The sequence below is a fragment of the Pan troglodytes genome, chromosome 8, assembly GCF_028858775.2.
Source record: "Pan troglodytes isolate AG18354 chromosome 8, NHGRI_mPanTro3-v2.0_pri, whole genome shotgun sequence".
NCBI lineage: Eukaryota > Metazoa > Chordata > Mammalia > Primates > Hominidae > Pan > Pan troglodytes.
In genome coordinates, this window is record NC_072406.2 from 60,821,724 (window position 1) to 60,837,060 (window position 15,337).

Sequence of the window (15,337 nt, forward strand, 5' to 3'; positions counted from 1 at the left end):
GAGACATCCAATGGAGGTGTCCAGGGGTCAGAGGCCTGAGCCGGGAAAGTGACTAAAGATTCTGATGAGTTTGCCAGCCAGAGGGCCGAGCAAGCAAGCAAGAAGCATCAGAATGTGCAGGCCCCTAGGGACAGGAGCAGAGACGGAATGGCAGAGCAGGAGGCAGCCACTGTGCTGGCCTGAGGACTGTGGCTCCCCGAATGCTGCAGCGGAACAGCAGAACCGGTCCTATCACCCAGTCAGTGACAGCCATGCCTCCTGACCTCTCCCTCCAAGACAGAGCAGGGCACCCTGTCCCCTCATCTTGCACCAGACCAGCAGCAGCATTCCTGCCCAGGTCCACTGGCCTCTGTACCCTGGCTGCTGGGCACCCCAGTGAGCCCAAGCCTGGCAGAGCCTATACTCTGTCCACCAGCAAAGGGGCACAGGGTCTGCAGGAACCCATGCCCAGAGCTCATCTATTACAATGCAGTGATAAACACAGTGGACTGCCACTGGGATCTGCTGGGTGTTGGGTAACCCAACAATAGGCTGGGTCCAGCCAGCAGGTGAGCTCAATGGTTTCCTGTCTCTGCCCACACTCTGCTCTTGCTACTGTTCACAAGTACAGATTCTGTGCTAGTGTGGTGCCAGGCCACATAGGTGACAAAGTGATCCCCAGCGGCAGACCCAGGCTCACCGCACCAAAGGGAATGAACTGAACTGGGCCCGAGGGCTGGGGCTCAGAGATGGATTCGGGCACAGGCCACCTGCCCAGGCTCGACTGCCCTCAGGCCCATTTGATGGCATCTTGAGAGGAAGTGGTGTGGTGCGGAAACCAGAGAGGTGGTCTGGGGAGCCTGGGAGGGGGAGGGGGAAACACAGTGCCAGCAAGGCTGGGAATCTGAGCTTTTTCTGCAGGCAATGTGGGGCCAAGGTGGGGTTTGAGGAGGATCATATAGTGTCTCCAGAGCTGTGGGTGGATGCTGGCTTGGGCAGTGGACTAGAAGGGGCAAGGGTGAACTCAGGATGGCCAGCCAGGAAGCAGTGCCATCAAGGCGATAAGTCGATGAGGGAATGCACAGGTGTTGCGGTGGCCTCCAGGGCAAGAGCACAGGAGCCATCAGCCATTGGTTGTGAGAAATGAAGAAGAGGGCAGGGTCGAGAGCCAGGAAAGCAGAAGAGGCAGTGGGAGTGCGGGACTGCACTGGAGTCTAATGAGGGGCTCTGGATCTGCAGGCCGCAGACAGGCACTGCAGAGCTTGGAGGGGGAATTTCGGAGGCATTTGTTTAGAGGCAATCACAGTCATCAGGGCCTTGAGGGAGACAGCTCAGAAGGTGAACAAACTTATAGCCAAAAGCCAGCAGGGCAGGGCTGCCTTCAGCCCTGGTTCTGCTGTTCTGCTGCAGCATTCAGGGAGCCACAGTCCTCAGGCAGCCCTCAGCAGCCCAGGAGGGGCCTAAGGGGAGCAGGCTCGCAGGTGCTCAGAGCGTCAGGACTGGTCATCTGGTCCAGTGCAGATGATCTCCTCCAAGGTAGAGCCTGACAGGGGGGCCAGGATGAGTGGGGAGGAGGACAAAGGGGATTCAGGGCTGGGCACATTGTTCCCTGGTGCTGGGAAAGGAGGGGAGGAACAATGGGCAGGGCTTATGGAGCATAGACAGGGACAAGAAATTGGTCTTGTTGGTTTTGTTTTTGAATTTTTGGTTGAGCAATTCAGGCAGGTTTATGGGCTGACAGGAGTTGACGGGAGGGAGGGTGAGGATGTTGGGAAGAGCATGGGACCTGGTCATGGGCAAAACCCCAGAAGGCAAGGAAGAGCTGCTGCTGCTGAGAGCAGCAGGAAGGGTGAGGGGCGAAGAGCTCCAAAGGCAGCTGGAGACGAAGCGGTGGCAGAGAATGAGCGCGTGTCAGGATCTAAGGGCCTACCAGTCCACTCCTGCCTCTCGCTGCCCTGGAACAAAGCTGACTCCATGCTGTGCTCCAGTACTACCTTCTTCCTCCAAATTTCCACCTTGGGTAACAATGCAAAGCTGAAGAAAATGAAATTTGCCACCAAAGAGACCCATCACAGAGCTCTAAATACAGATGCACCTGGAAACATGCCCCAGAAACAATACCCTCAGAGTTCAGACAAGTACATGAGCCCTCTGCTTTTAGGGGAGGCTTATCCTCTACAAATCAGATCCTGCTCACTGACCTTTCAGCTTTTTGGGAGCACCTGGAACCCAGGATTTCTCTATTTGTGACAACCTGTCTTGCATATGATATTAAGTGGGATTAATGTCACAGCATATCACACCCTCCCCTCCCTGAAAAAGGCATGCAACAATCCCTTCCCGGACCCACTGTGCCCACCTGCAGCTTTGCAGCCAGCAGGAGAGCAAGGGGCTCCTGGATAAAGCCCAGGATTTGGGTTTTAAAGGCGTGATGATGACACCTACTAATGTGGCTCTGGCTCTTGATATATTTTTGCTGCTCTCTTCATGAGATTATAGAATATTTCAGCTTTTCTATTTTATCAAGTAGATTTTTACACAGGGACAAACATGCTAAAATGTTCTGTTGTAAGAGTTTGATTCATCCAAGAATGAAATCAATAAGAACAACTGTTGTCTTAGCTGTTGCTTTAATTGAAATGATATCAATGACTAACGGACTCTCTTTCAAACTTTTCTTGAAAAAAATGCACATACACATCTCTAGGCTAGAGAGTCAGATAGCTCCTTAGGTGGGTGGCAAGAGCTAAACACACACATGGATACATACACAGACATACTGTGTTACTGCTATTACAACCGAACAGTTTAATGTCCAAAGCAGCATTTCTCAAAGTGTGTCCACACATATGTGTGCCATGAAATGCTCTATGAAAAGAAGGTTCCCTAGGGAAAGGTGTGGAGACCATACCTCCAATCCACCTGACTTAGCGGGCACAACTGTGCCAGTGTGGCAAAGGCTCTGTTTGCTGTGAAAAATCTTCCAAACTTTCATAATTCCTGATGTCTAAGATTATTTGACCAAATAACCCTTCCCGTGTTTATTGCAGAACTAATTGTGAACAATGGTTCAGACTCTCCGCCACCCAGCCAGACTGGCCACATGGGTTCAAATTTGTTAAATGAGCCTGCAGCATTTAAACCCTTGGAGATTTTGTACACTAAGAGATCAAACATCTGTCTTCCTTGAACCACAGACTCTCCAACAATTGCATGGGTTCTCTCCTCCCTGCCAGACAGTGGCTGGTCATCCACTCTGGCACCACAGTGCTCCCCACCCACTTGGCCAGCTTGGCTAACTTCCATGGGCTGCAGAACCTTGTAGGCACTTCAGACTCAGTGCCTACTCCCAGGCTGCTGTGGCCAGCTATCTCTCGGGTCGGTGGGAGGCTAGGGCCCAGCTGGGGAACACTCCCAGACCAGGCTTTTTCCTTACCTGGATTGGTGAAGCCAGCAGCTGGCCTTGGGGGTCCACAGCCCCAGAGGACAGACCTAAGCAAGAGGAGGTGCCCCTGGCTCCCTTCTGGGGCTGCTTAATGAGTCTATGTCCTCTCTAACCAAGACTTTGTAAATCCACCCTTGCTTTTGGGACTCTCTTTACCATGTTTACTGAAGAGGGGTCAGGAGAGACTAAAGCTGCTCGTCCAGGCCCTGGTGGGGGTGAAATCCTGGGCTCTGACCTGCCCTCGGGGAGCATGCAGCAAGACCTTGTCCTCTAAACCCTACTGCAGCCCTAGCTATTGTCATAGTGAAGACACCACACACAGGGCTCTCGGCCCCTGCTTCCAAGAATGAAGCCTCATGTGCAAAATTCTTTTTCATTCTTTCTACAATCAGAAGCTGAGAAAACTGTTGCTCTGCGACAATGAGAACCTTGCAACTACAGCACTCACATTTTTCACTTGGTTTTGGTTGCAAAGAGGCTCAACCACAGATCATACCTCATAGCCAGATTAACTGGGCTCCATTTTCCCTTGACCTCTCTACTTCCTGTGTAAATGTAGGGTCCTGTTTAGGTTTTTAAATAGTTAAGTATTATATATGTTATAAGCTCCTTCAAACCCTTTGTGAAACCAGCCTGTACATTGATGGCACCATTCTCACCTGGACAAGGTCGAAGGCTGCCTGACCTTTTCTGTATCTGGATGCAGAATACACTTTTCGGAGGAAGGAAGACCTAGTGCTCATTCTGGCAGAGCCTGCCTTACCCTATATGGTTTACAGGCAAGGCTTCCCAGACTCACCTGGCCATAGGAGTCACTTGGGGAACTCCTTAAACACACAGGTTCCCAAGGCCTTCCCCAGAGCCTATCCAGCAGGCCAGGGTGGGGCCTGGGAATCTGCATGCTTAATAAGCGCGGCAGGTGAGTGTTAGGGTCAGGTGAGTTTAGGGAGCGCTGCAGTAAAGGGATGCACCACTATGTTCCCAACGATCAACAGGGATCATTTCAGTTAGTCAAGGGTTAAGTCGGCCCGGCCCCAGCCCCCGGGAGGCCGGACCTCCGGCGGCCGCCAACGTCCTAAGCGTGTTTCTGGGCTTTGGGCCCTCTCCAAGACTGCTGCATTCCTCAAGCAGCTCTGCTCGCAGGTTCTGCCGCGAGTTTTGGAAAACTCTGAGTCAGGGCCCCACCGTCCAAGTTTGTGACAGAGGCGGGCGAGAATGAATGGTCCCTCTCCCGGCGGTTAAGCCGCAGGGGCGGCGCAAGGCGCGGGCCGGGCTCGCGGTGCAGAGACCTGCGAGTGGGTCTGGGCGCCGGGGGTTCCTCCGTCCCGGCCGTGGACTTGGCGGACCTGCAGCCGGCGCCGCGGCCAGCCCCGGTCCCTGGAGGGCGGACCCTCCCCTCGGCTCTACCCACTCCCGCCCAGGGGCCGGACCCCACCCCCACTCCCACATGGGGACCGAGGAGCCCCAGGATGCGCCCCCGCGCCCCGAGTGAAGGGGAGCCTCCCCTTCCAAAGCTAGGAGACTCAGGGGAGCAGCAGCCGCACCTGAGCCCTTTCCAAAGCTGAGGCAGGTGCGGGCGGCCCTGGACACCCCGTGGCGAGTCCCCGAGGCGGGGCTGGCAGCCTCTGGCGGCGGCCGCAGGGAGCGGGGCGCACGTGCGCGCCGGAGTTACCTTTGGGCGCTCGCAGGTGTCCCCTCCAGTCCTTGCAGCAGCACAGCCCCATGGCAGCCGCCCGCGGCCCCGCCGCTCGGCTCCTCTCCCCGCCTGCCGCCTGCGCCCCGGGGCGGCGCGGCCGAGGTCCGGCCCACGGGCAGTGCCCAGCCGGGCGCAGGGTGCGCGGGGCCGCCGGCCCGCGGCTCCCGGGCCCTCACACTCCACCGCGGCCCCGCGCAGCGGGCATCCCGGCCTCCGGGCAGACCCTGCTAATCAATAGGAGAACGCGCAGATCGCGACCGCCGCGCCACTGCCCGCTTTTATCTCCGCGCGCCGGGGCGGCCCCGCGCTGCTCCGTGCCCTCGCCGGCGCCCTCCCCACGGCCCGTTACTCTCCCGGGGTGCCGGGCCGCGCGCTCACCCAGGAGCCGCCAGGGGGCGCCGCGGAGCCGGGGCTGCCTCCGTCTCCCTGGGAGCCAAGCAGGGGTTGGGGGCCACACCGGCCTGGCCTCCCCGCGCAGAATGGGAAGAAGGGACGCCCTCGCTGTGCAAGGGAGACGCCCCCAACCCCACCAGCATCCTCTGGGCAGTCATCTCAAGGGTGACTTTGTCGGGGGTGTTCAGGACCACCGAGCTCTCAGTTTCCCAGCTCACCTGTACTGTGCAGTAGTAGGAAGAGGGAGTGTTTGCCCAGGCTACCCTCAAACCTGGCGGGCTACTTATGAGCTGTGTGACTTTGGATAAGTCATCTCCCCTCTGAGACTGTTTCCTCACCTGAAAAGTGAGGAAAATGATACCGGTTCAGATGCTACTTAGCACAAATTAAGAATTAAGTTATTCAAACTCTCTCTGTGCCCAGTTTCCCCACCTATAAAACAGAGAAGATAACAGAAACTGCTTCACCGGATGGTTGTGTCAATTAAATGAGTTGATATATACAAGGACTTAGAACCCAAGTGGCCTGTAGCTAAGTGTTTTGCAAGTGTGAGCTATCATCATCATCAAGTCTTGGCGAGGATTTGGGCACTTTTTCATGAGAGTGTGTTCGGTGCAATCACCTTGGAAGGTAACATGGAAGCTGCTTTATTAAAACTAAAAATGCTGCTGCCTTGGGAGCAAGCTATCTCATTTCTTAGTATGCACCCCATGGAAATGTGTCCCCACATGCCCAGGAAAGTCTATGGAAGGCTATTCATGGCAGCCTTGCTTGTGATTGCAAAAAGTTGGAACCACCAAAATGTTCACCAGTAAAAGAATCATCGGCTGGGCATGGTGGCTCGTGCTTGCAATCCCAGTACTTTAGGAGGCCAAAGTAGGTGGATCACTTGAGCCCAGGAGTTTGAGACCTGCCTGGGCAACATGGCAAAACCCCATCTCTACTAAAAATACAAAAATTAGCCATGCGTGGTAGCGCACACCTGTAATTGCAGCTACTTGGGAGGCTGAGGCATGATAATCACTTGAACTCGGGAGACAGATGTTGCAGTGAGCCGAGATTCGGCCACTGCACTCCAGCCTGGGTGACAGAGCGAGATTCTGTCTCAAAACAAACAAACAAATGAAAGAATTATCAAGTACACTGGAATTTTCATAAGATGGTATATGATATAAAAGGAGAGTGCTATGGCTGAATGTTTGAGATTTACAGATTCATGGCACTTATGTAAAACACATACCCATACTCACAAAATATTACTATAGTGTTCACTCTGTACCATGCTCTGTTCTAGGCCCTTGGGCTTAGAAAAATATATGGGAGGAAAACAGGAAACCAAGAGTGGTTCCCTTTGGGGAGAGGGTGGAAGAAGAATGGAGTAAAGTGGGTGTCAAGAGACTTGGGTTTTTTATAATGGCCTCATTCTGTAAAAGGAAAGCATAATCAGGTATTATTGTGTAATTAAAGTAAATAATCAATTTACTTTGATTGAGATAATTACATTTTTAGGTGTTTGGCACAGAGTAGGCTTCTTCATGTAAGGTTCTTTGTCACCCCCCAGTTCCTAGGATCTGTTCCTGACCCTGAAGCAGGGCTGTGGTCCAGCTCTGATGGCCTTGACTTGACTGGAATTTTCTCCCTCCCTCCCTACCACAATTCCATTTGGGGAGAACAGAGGTGGTCTCAGAGGAGAATCTCAGCAAGGGCAGGCTGGAAAGCAGAGGCTGCCCAAGGCACGGAGCAGAAGAGTTAAATAAATGTGGGGGCAGGAAAGAATGACTTAGAGCAGGGAAGAGGTTTTCCCAGGAGTTAAGTCTTCATTCAAAGGAGAGATTAACAACAGCAGGGCAGATTTCTGCCTCCCTCCCTCTCCTTTAACTCCTCAGAAAGACCAGGGTGAGGCTTCGGGGAGAGAGAAGGGTTTTCCTGCGTTAGATCCGGAAAGAAAGATGTTTTCACTTCATGACACATAGGTGGGGGTTACAAAGAGAGAGTAACTGAGAAAAAACAGAGAGACCTGACTTCTGGTTGCTGCCAAGTCATTTTAAACAGTTTTAGCACCAGGCAAGATCACTTAGTCACAGCGGGCTTAATGAGGCCCCAGGAATTCCAAGCTAGAGCTCCCTGCATTCAGGGAGAGCATCTGCGGGGAGTGAGCCCCTCGGGTGATTGTCCAACGGCCAAGTCCTACATTTGGAAAGCAAGATTTAAAAGAAAACATCACAGCGGCCATTGTGGGCCGCTTGTTTATCTTTCTAAGAGGAAGTAGCAAAGCAGGATCGTTTCAAATGAGCCTATTATAAAGGGTCAACGTCCCCATTGAACCGTTTAAATATATTTTGGGATACTCGACTTTTCAAAGCGGCTTTAAATATCAACTCCCAAGGCAGTTCAGCAGACAAATAGGAAGGCAGGGGCTTCTTGTTTTATTGCCTTTGGTTTCACACACTTTAATTCCTAATTACACATTGTCTTTTTATAGTTTTTTAGTTGTGTGTTCTTCCTCAAGGGGGAAGGAAAATAACATTCACTATGTGTTTCCCACCATGTGCCAGGCAACTCACAAAGGTTATCTCAGTTAACCACAGGACAACCGCATGAAGCAGATGCCATGAGATTCAATTTACAAAGGAAGAAACTAATGTTCAGAAAGGTGAAGAGACTTGCCCAAGACCAATGAGGGAGTAAGTGGCAGAGCCAAGATGGATGGGTGGATAAATGGATGGGTGCATGGATGGATGGATGGGCAGATGGATGGGTAAATGGATGGATGGATGGGTGGAAGGATGGATGGATGGATGGATGGAGTAATGGATGTTTGGATGGAGGTGTAGGTAGGTGAATAGATGGATGGATGGGTGGATGGTTGGTTGAATGGAGGTGTGGATGGGTGAATACATGAATGGATGGGTGGATGGATCGTTGATTGGATGGAGGTGTGGATAGATGAATAGATGAATGGATGGGTGGATGGATGGTTGCATGGAGGTGTGGATAGGTGAATAGATGGATGGATGGGTGGATGGATGGTTGGTTGGATGGAGGTGTGGATAGGTGAATAGATTGATGGATGGGTGGAGGGATGGTTGAATGGATGTGTTCCATAGGTGAACAGAAGGATGGATGATGGATGGTTTAATGGTTAAATAAACAGAAGAATGGGTAGTTTTCCCTAGTTAGGCCTAAAGTCATGGGCTGCGACTGGCAAAGCACCCACTTAGCATAGAATTTGTCTGAAAAATCAAATTTTCTGAACATAGCTCTGCCACCCAAATTGATGATGACCCCAAACTAACTAGAATTTAGCCAAAACATCAGGATCACACATGCTGCAAGGCTCTAGCTGTGCTCAAGCCGCCTTGCTCCAGAAGAAGGGCCAGAGGTGGGAGCCTCTAGGACATGTTTCCCAGCAGGAAGGCCAGCCTCCAGCCCGCTACCAGGCACAGGGCAGAAGAGCTAGAACCAGGGGGTGGATATCCAGTGGGCACAATGGGCTCTGGGAGGAGGCTGGACACCAGGTTTGAGGACAAAGTTTCTATGGGATAGAGGCTGCCCCATTCATCCAGAGCTCTGCTTCCTGCCACTTTACTCCATTTCTCTGGGAGACCCACAGTTGGGTGGTGAGAATGTCAAGCTGTTTCTAGGGGGTGCTGCTGCTGCTGAGATCCTGAAGCCTGTGCAGCCTGAGCCCCTGGTCCCAGATATGCCCCAGGTCATTCAAGGATTTTCTTAGGAGACTCAGGACCTTCCCTCCATAGTTCCTATGCAGGAGTCTGGATTGCTCCTCCCCAGAATATCCAAGGCACCCTCACAGCACTATCTCAGGTGTGAGCTCAGCCCTGGGTAGCTCAGAGGAAGGGAATAAATGGGAATGTACCATCTTAGCCACAAGCATAGCTTAGGGAGCCTATAATGATCATTCTTTCCTTCACTCATGTACAAATGATGACTGAACACAGCTCAATGCCTGACACAAGGCCCAATGTGGGGCAGGGGATAGGAGGTTGCCCCGGGAGCTGTAGGGGACAGAAAGCCAGTCTGCCGAGGGTGGTAAAGAAAACTCTGCAGAGGAGAATGCTTTGAGGTGGGACCTGAGCTGCAAGGAGGGGTCCAGCACCTTAGGGGATGGCACAGGAATGGTCCCTGATATGGTGTAGACGTGTGTCCCCTCCAAGTCTCATGTTGAAGTATGACCTCCAGTGTTGGAGGTGGGCCTAGTGGGAGGTATTTGGGTCATGGGGCTGATTCTTTATGAATGGCCTGGTGCCATCCCCGTGGCAATAAGTGAGTTCTCACTCTGGTAGTTCACATGAGGGCTGGTTGTTTAAAAGAGTATGAGACCTCCTCCTTTTTCTCTCTCTCTCTCTGTCTGTTACTTTCTTGCCATGGGACACATATGCTCCCATCTGCCTTCTGCCATGATTGTAAACTTCCTGAGGCCTCCCCAGAAGCCAAGCAGATGTTAGTGCTATGCTTGTACAGCCCGCAGAACTTTGAGCCAAAATAAACCTCTTTTCCTTATAAATGACCCAGTCTCAGGTATTCCTTTATAGCAATTTGCAGGGACTAACACAGTCCTCCAATGGGTGCAGTAGTATCCCATTAAGAACTTGCTCTTTACTTGGGTGGGGGGAGTCACAACATGGCATTTAGGGTAGGAGACATGATGCAGTCTGTGATTCTGACTGGCTAGCCTGGTGGCTAGAGCAAGATAGGGACTGGAAGGGGGAGACTGGAGCAGAGAAAAAGCAAAGATGCAAAAGGCATAAGCCAGGTGAGAGATGTGGGCCGAACACAGGTTGGAGGAGTTGGAGACCAGGCAGGGCAATGTGTTAGCTCAGGGGCCCCAGCTAACCACACCTTCCAGTTCTTGCATCTTATGTAATCCCCTCCCTCGAATCTAGGCTGCCCTATGAGCTGCTTTAATTGACAGAAGGTAGCAGAAGTGACTCTGGACCAATTCTGGGTCTAAGTCCTAAGAAAACTTGGCAGCTTCTGCTTTTCCCTGTCGTCAGGGGAAGCACCCCCTTGTAAACAGTGGAATTGTCCTGAGACTGTTGTGCTGCAAGAACCCCAACCTAGCAATGTGGAGAGGCCAAATGGAGAACTGAGGTCCAAGCCAGCAACCACACTGACTTCCAGCTGTGTGAGTGAGGCTGTCCTGGAAGTGGATTCTCCAAGTGATACCATGTGGAGCAGAGAGAAGCTGTCCCCACCAAGCCATGGCCACACTGCAGAACAGTGAGCAAATAAAATGTGTTTTGTTTTTAGCATGGTACTGGTATAAAAATAGGCATATAGACGATTGGAACAGAATAGAGAACCCAAAAATAAAGCCAAATACTTACAGTCAATTGATCTTCAACAAAACAAACAAAACATAAAAGTAGGGAAAGAACACCCTATTCAACAAATGGTGCTGTGATAATTGGTAAGCCACACATAGAAGAATGAAACTGGATCCTCATCTCTCACCTTATATAAAAATCAACTTGGCTGGGTGCGGTGGCTCACGCCTGTAATCCCAGCACTTTGGGAGGCCAACGTGGGCAGATCATCTGAGGTCAAGATTTCGAGACAGCTTTGCTAACATGGTGAAACCGCATCTCTACTAAATATACAAAAATTAGCCAGGCATGGTGGTGGTCATCTGTATTCCCAGCTACTTGGGAGGCTGAGGCAGGAGAATTGCTTGAACCCAGGAGGTGGAGGTTGCAGTGAGCCAAGACTGCACCACTGCACTCCAACCTGGGAGGCAGAGTGAGACTCCATCGCAAAAAAAAAAAAAAAAAAAATCAACTCAAGATGGATCAAAGACTTAAACCTAAGACCTGAAACTGTAAAAATTATAGAAGATAACATTGGAAAAACCCTTTTAGACATTGGCTTAGGCAAAGACTTCATGACCAAAAACCCAAAAGCAAATGCAACAAAAACAAAGATAAATAGATGGGACTTAATTAAACTAAAATGCTTCTGTGTAGCAAAAGAAACAATCAGTAGAGCAAACAGACAACCCATAGAGTGGGAGAAAATCTTTGTGATCTTTACATCTGACAAAGGACTAACATCCAGAATCTAAAAAGAACTCAAACAAATCAACAAGAACAAAACAAACAATCCCATCAAAAAATGGGCTAAGGACACGAACAAACAATTCTCAAAAGAAGATATACAAATGGCCAACAAGCATATAGAAAAATGCTCAACATCACTAATGATCAGGGAAATGCAAATCAAAACCACAACGCGATACCACCTTACTCTCACAAGAATGGCCATAATAAAAAAATAAAAATAAAATAGATGTTGGCGTGGATGTGGTGAAAAGCAAACACCTCTACACTGCTGGTGGGAATGGAAACTAATACAAAACCACTATGGAAAACAGTGTGGGGATTCCTTAAAGAACTAAAAGTAAAACTACCATTTGATTCAACAATCCCACTACTGGCTATCTACCCAGAGGAAAGTAAGTCATTATATGAAAAAGATACTTGCACACGCATGTTTATAGCAGCGCAATTCGCTATTGCAAAAATATAGAACCAGCCCAAATTCCCATAAATCAATGAGTGGATAAAGAAAATGTAGTATATAAATACCATGGAATACTTCTTAGCCACAAAAAGGAATGAAATAATGGCATTTGCAGCAACTTAGATGGGACTGGAGACCATTATTCTAAGTGAAGTAACTCAGGAATGGAAAAGCAAACATCGTATGTTCTCACTCATAATTGGGAGCTAAGTTATGGGATGCAAAGGCATAAGAATGATACAATGGACTTTGGGGAATTGGGGGAAAGGGTGGCAGGAGGGTGAGGGATAAAAGACTACACACTGGGTACAATTTGCACTGCTGAGGTGATGGGTGCACCAAAATCTCAGAAATCACCACTAAAGGACTTATTCATGTAATAAACACCACATGTTCCCCCAAAACCTATTGAAATACATTTTTTTAAAAAAGGAAAATATGTGTTGTTTTAAGTCATTAAACTTTGGAGTAGTCTGTTAGGCAGTTACAGATAGCTGAAACATAGGAAGTGATGCAAAATCCTTATGGCTAGCACTGCCTGGCCCTGACAATGTGCCAGGCTAAGAGCTTGACATGTGCACGTTCACTTAGAATTCAGAGCAATCCTATGCATTCGATGTCATCATTATTTCCACTTTCAAGAGGAGGGCACCGAAGTACAGAGAAGTGAAGTCATTTGCACAAGGTCACAACAGCTAATTAGTGGTTAAGCTCAGATTGGAGCCCAGCCCATCTTGCTTTCTAGCCTGTGATCTTAACAATTCTATGATAAATGTTTTTTGGGGAAAAGGAATGGGACTCGATGGTGAATAAGATGGCCTGTGGGACAAAGGCACACATAACTGTAGTTGAGACTTCCAGTTAAAAAAGACAAGCCCTGTGGAGTGCTGGATTGAGACCGCGGGTTATTGCTCCTAGCTTTTCAGAATAATGTCTGTCTCCTGCCAGCCCTGGCCTCTGGTAGAGGGAGCTTGTTGAAGAAGGGCGTGATGTAGACACTTTGTAGACAGCTTATCACAAAACATACCTTTGATTGGCACTAGTAACTCACGGGCATTATTTTGTTTAATTTTCACAATAGCCTGTAAGGGTGATATGTCATCAGATCCAATCTACAGGTGAGGATATGGACACCCGCCCAGGTTATGCGAGCTCTCAAGATCACACAGCTGGTAGGTAGAGGGTAGAGCCTGTCCTCCAATCTGGGCAGTCTGAACACTGCTGGTCACCTTCTTAACAACCACTCACTGCCTTCTGCCTCTTGGTGGTGAGGGTCTCATCTGGGCCTGCGTCCCTGCCCCCACCCCCTTCTCCCATCATATTTCTGATCTATATTAGGAGTTTGGCTAAAATTCAGTGTGCACACACACTGTATGTCCACATAACACAGGCCCACAGACATTGGAATTGGAAGGTTCTCTTTTAACACAACCTCCTCATTTTTCACAAGCAATTTTTTTTCTTTTTTTATTATACTTTAAGTTCTAGGGTACATGTGCACAACATGCAGGTTTGTTACATATGTATACATGTGTCATGTTGGTGTGCTGCACCCATTAACTCTTCATTTACATTAGGTATATCTCCTAATGCTATCCCTCCCCCAACCCCCCACCCCATGACAGGCCCCAGTGTGTGATGTTCCCCTTCCTGTGTCCAAGTGTTCTCTTTGTTCAATTCCCACCTATGAGTGAGAACATGCAGTGTTTGGTTTTTTTGTCCTTGTGATAGTTTGCTGAGAATGATGGTTTCCAGCTTCATCCATGTCCCTACAAAGGACATGAACTCATCCTTTTTTATTGCTGCATAGTATTCCATGGTGTATATGTTCACGAGCAATCTCTTGAGGGCCTACTTTGCACCAGGCACTGTAAGGTGAGTTAGTGACAAGTTGGGCCTGTCCTTATTGAACTCCAGTTTTTGCTCTGAAACAAATAGATATACAGAAGTGATAAGCAGAAATGAGGCTTCTTACACCCTCTCAAAATGTTTTATGCACTTTTAGCACAGTGCATGGAAGCCAACTGCTTTGCCTTCTGATATCTAGTTCAATCTCTGGTCAGACATATTAACAAGAACCCCTGTCCCCGTACTGACCCTCATCAACAGCATTGCTGTTGCTATTCATTTTGCAGACTCATTGTTCTGTTGTTGTTTTTTTTTTTAACTAAGTATATGATTCTGGGGAAGGTGGGTATTGCTCTTTTTCTGTTTGAAGCAGGCCCCATACATCTTTTTCTAGAGAAAAAGCTCTAGATCCCATAAGGACTGGTATTCTTTTTTCTTTCTTTTGATGAGACTTGTCTCATTTCTCTTTTTCCTTTGGCTTCCAGGAAGCTCAAGAAAAATTTAAAGCCTGGCTTTGGCAAATATGTAGGTCCTAACAGTCTTCATATTTGTGTTGTGGTTCATGATTTTGAGTTGCTACTTTTATTTGCATTTTCTCAGGCTCTCAATTATTTTGAACTATTGTGTTATCACTATTTTATTCTAAGTCTTCTCAATAGAGGCCATTTCAAATCCTGTGTGGAATAACAAAGGAGTAAACCAGAAGTCAGTAAACTTTCTCTAAGGGGCAGATAGTAAACATATTTAAGCTTTGAGGGCCATACAGTCTCTTTAGCAACTACTCAACTCCACCATTGTGGTGTGAAATCAACCATCGACACTACGTAAATGAATGAGTGTGGCTGTGTTCCAATAAAACTTTATGTACAATAGCAGGTGGCAAGCCAGATCTGGCCTGTGGACTGTACTTTACAGTGTTTTAAAAGAATTTTAGAGCATCTGGGAAGTAATTTCCTCTTAAGTCGGGAAGTACTTGGCTTAGAAAATAAAGGAATGGATGGGAATTCTCTCCAAGATGTCTAGTCTCCACTTCCAGGTGACAGATTGTGGAAAAGCAGCTGTGAAAGCTGTCTGGGCAGTTTGGTTCAGGAGAGGAGAGGGCCGTGCCCAGGAGGGGTCAGTCCCTGACAGAGCAAGCTGTGAGGTCTGCCAGTGAGAGTGCATTCTCTGGTGCACTGGCAGTGCCCACTCCTTGGGGGGGAGGCAGTAGGGGCAGAGCTCTAGAAGTGCCGGCCAGCCAGGTTCCCCAGCTCGGGCCAATGGGCCTTCAGCTGCCACGGATGCTGTTCATGGAAGGAATGTGTCTGCAGCTCCAAATTCCCACAGAGAAAGACAAGGGGAATCGTTGGGGAGAAATTCCTGGGCCACATTTTTCTTGCTGTTCATGTGGCCTGAAGCCATTGAACTTGGCCAGCCTGCCCAGGGAGGGATTTACA

The 15,337-nt window shown here is 49.2% G+C and overlaps 1 protein-coding gene across 11 annotated transcripts in view; it reads right to left on the minus strand.

Annotated features, from left to right (window-relative positions):
- The window catches only part of ARHGAP22 (Rho GTPase activating protein 22), a 209,503-nt gene that overhangs the window by 72,498 nt on the left and 121,668 nt on the right, over positions 1 to 15,337 (minus strand). The window contains exon 1 of one of the 11 annotated variants that reach the window (XM_016918217.3): positions 5,097 to 5,245. The exons of the other annotated variants lie outside the window; for them this stretch is intronic. Coding sequence (XP_016773706.2) covers positions 5,097 to 5,148 — 52 coding nt within the window. The 5' untranslated portion in view covers positions 5,149 to 5,245. Of the gene's footprint in view, positions 1 to 5,096; positions 5,246 to 15,337 lie in introns of those variants that run through there. 11 annotated transcript variants of the gene reach the window in all.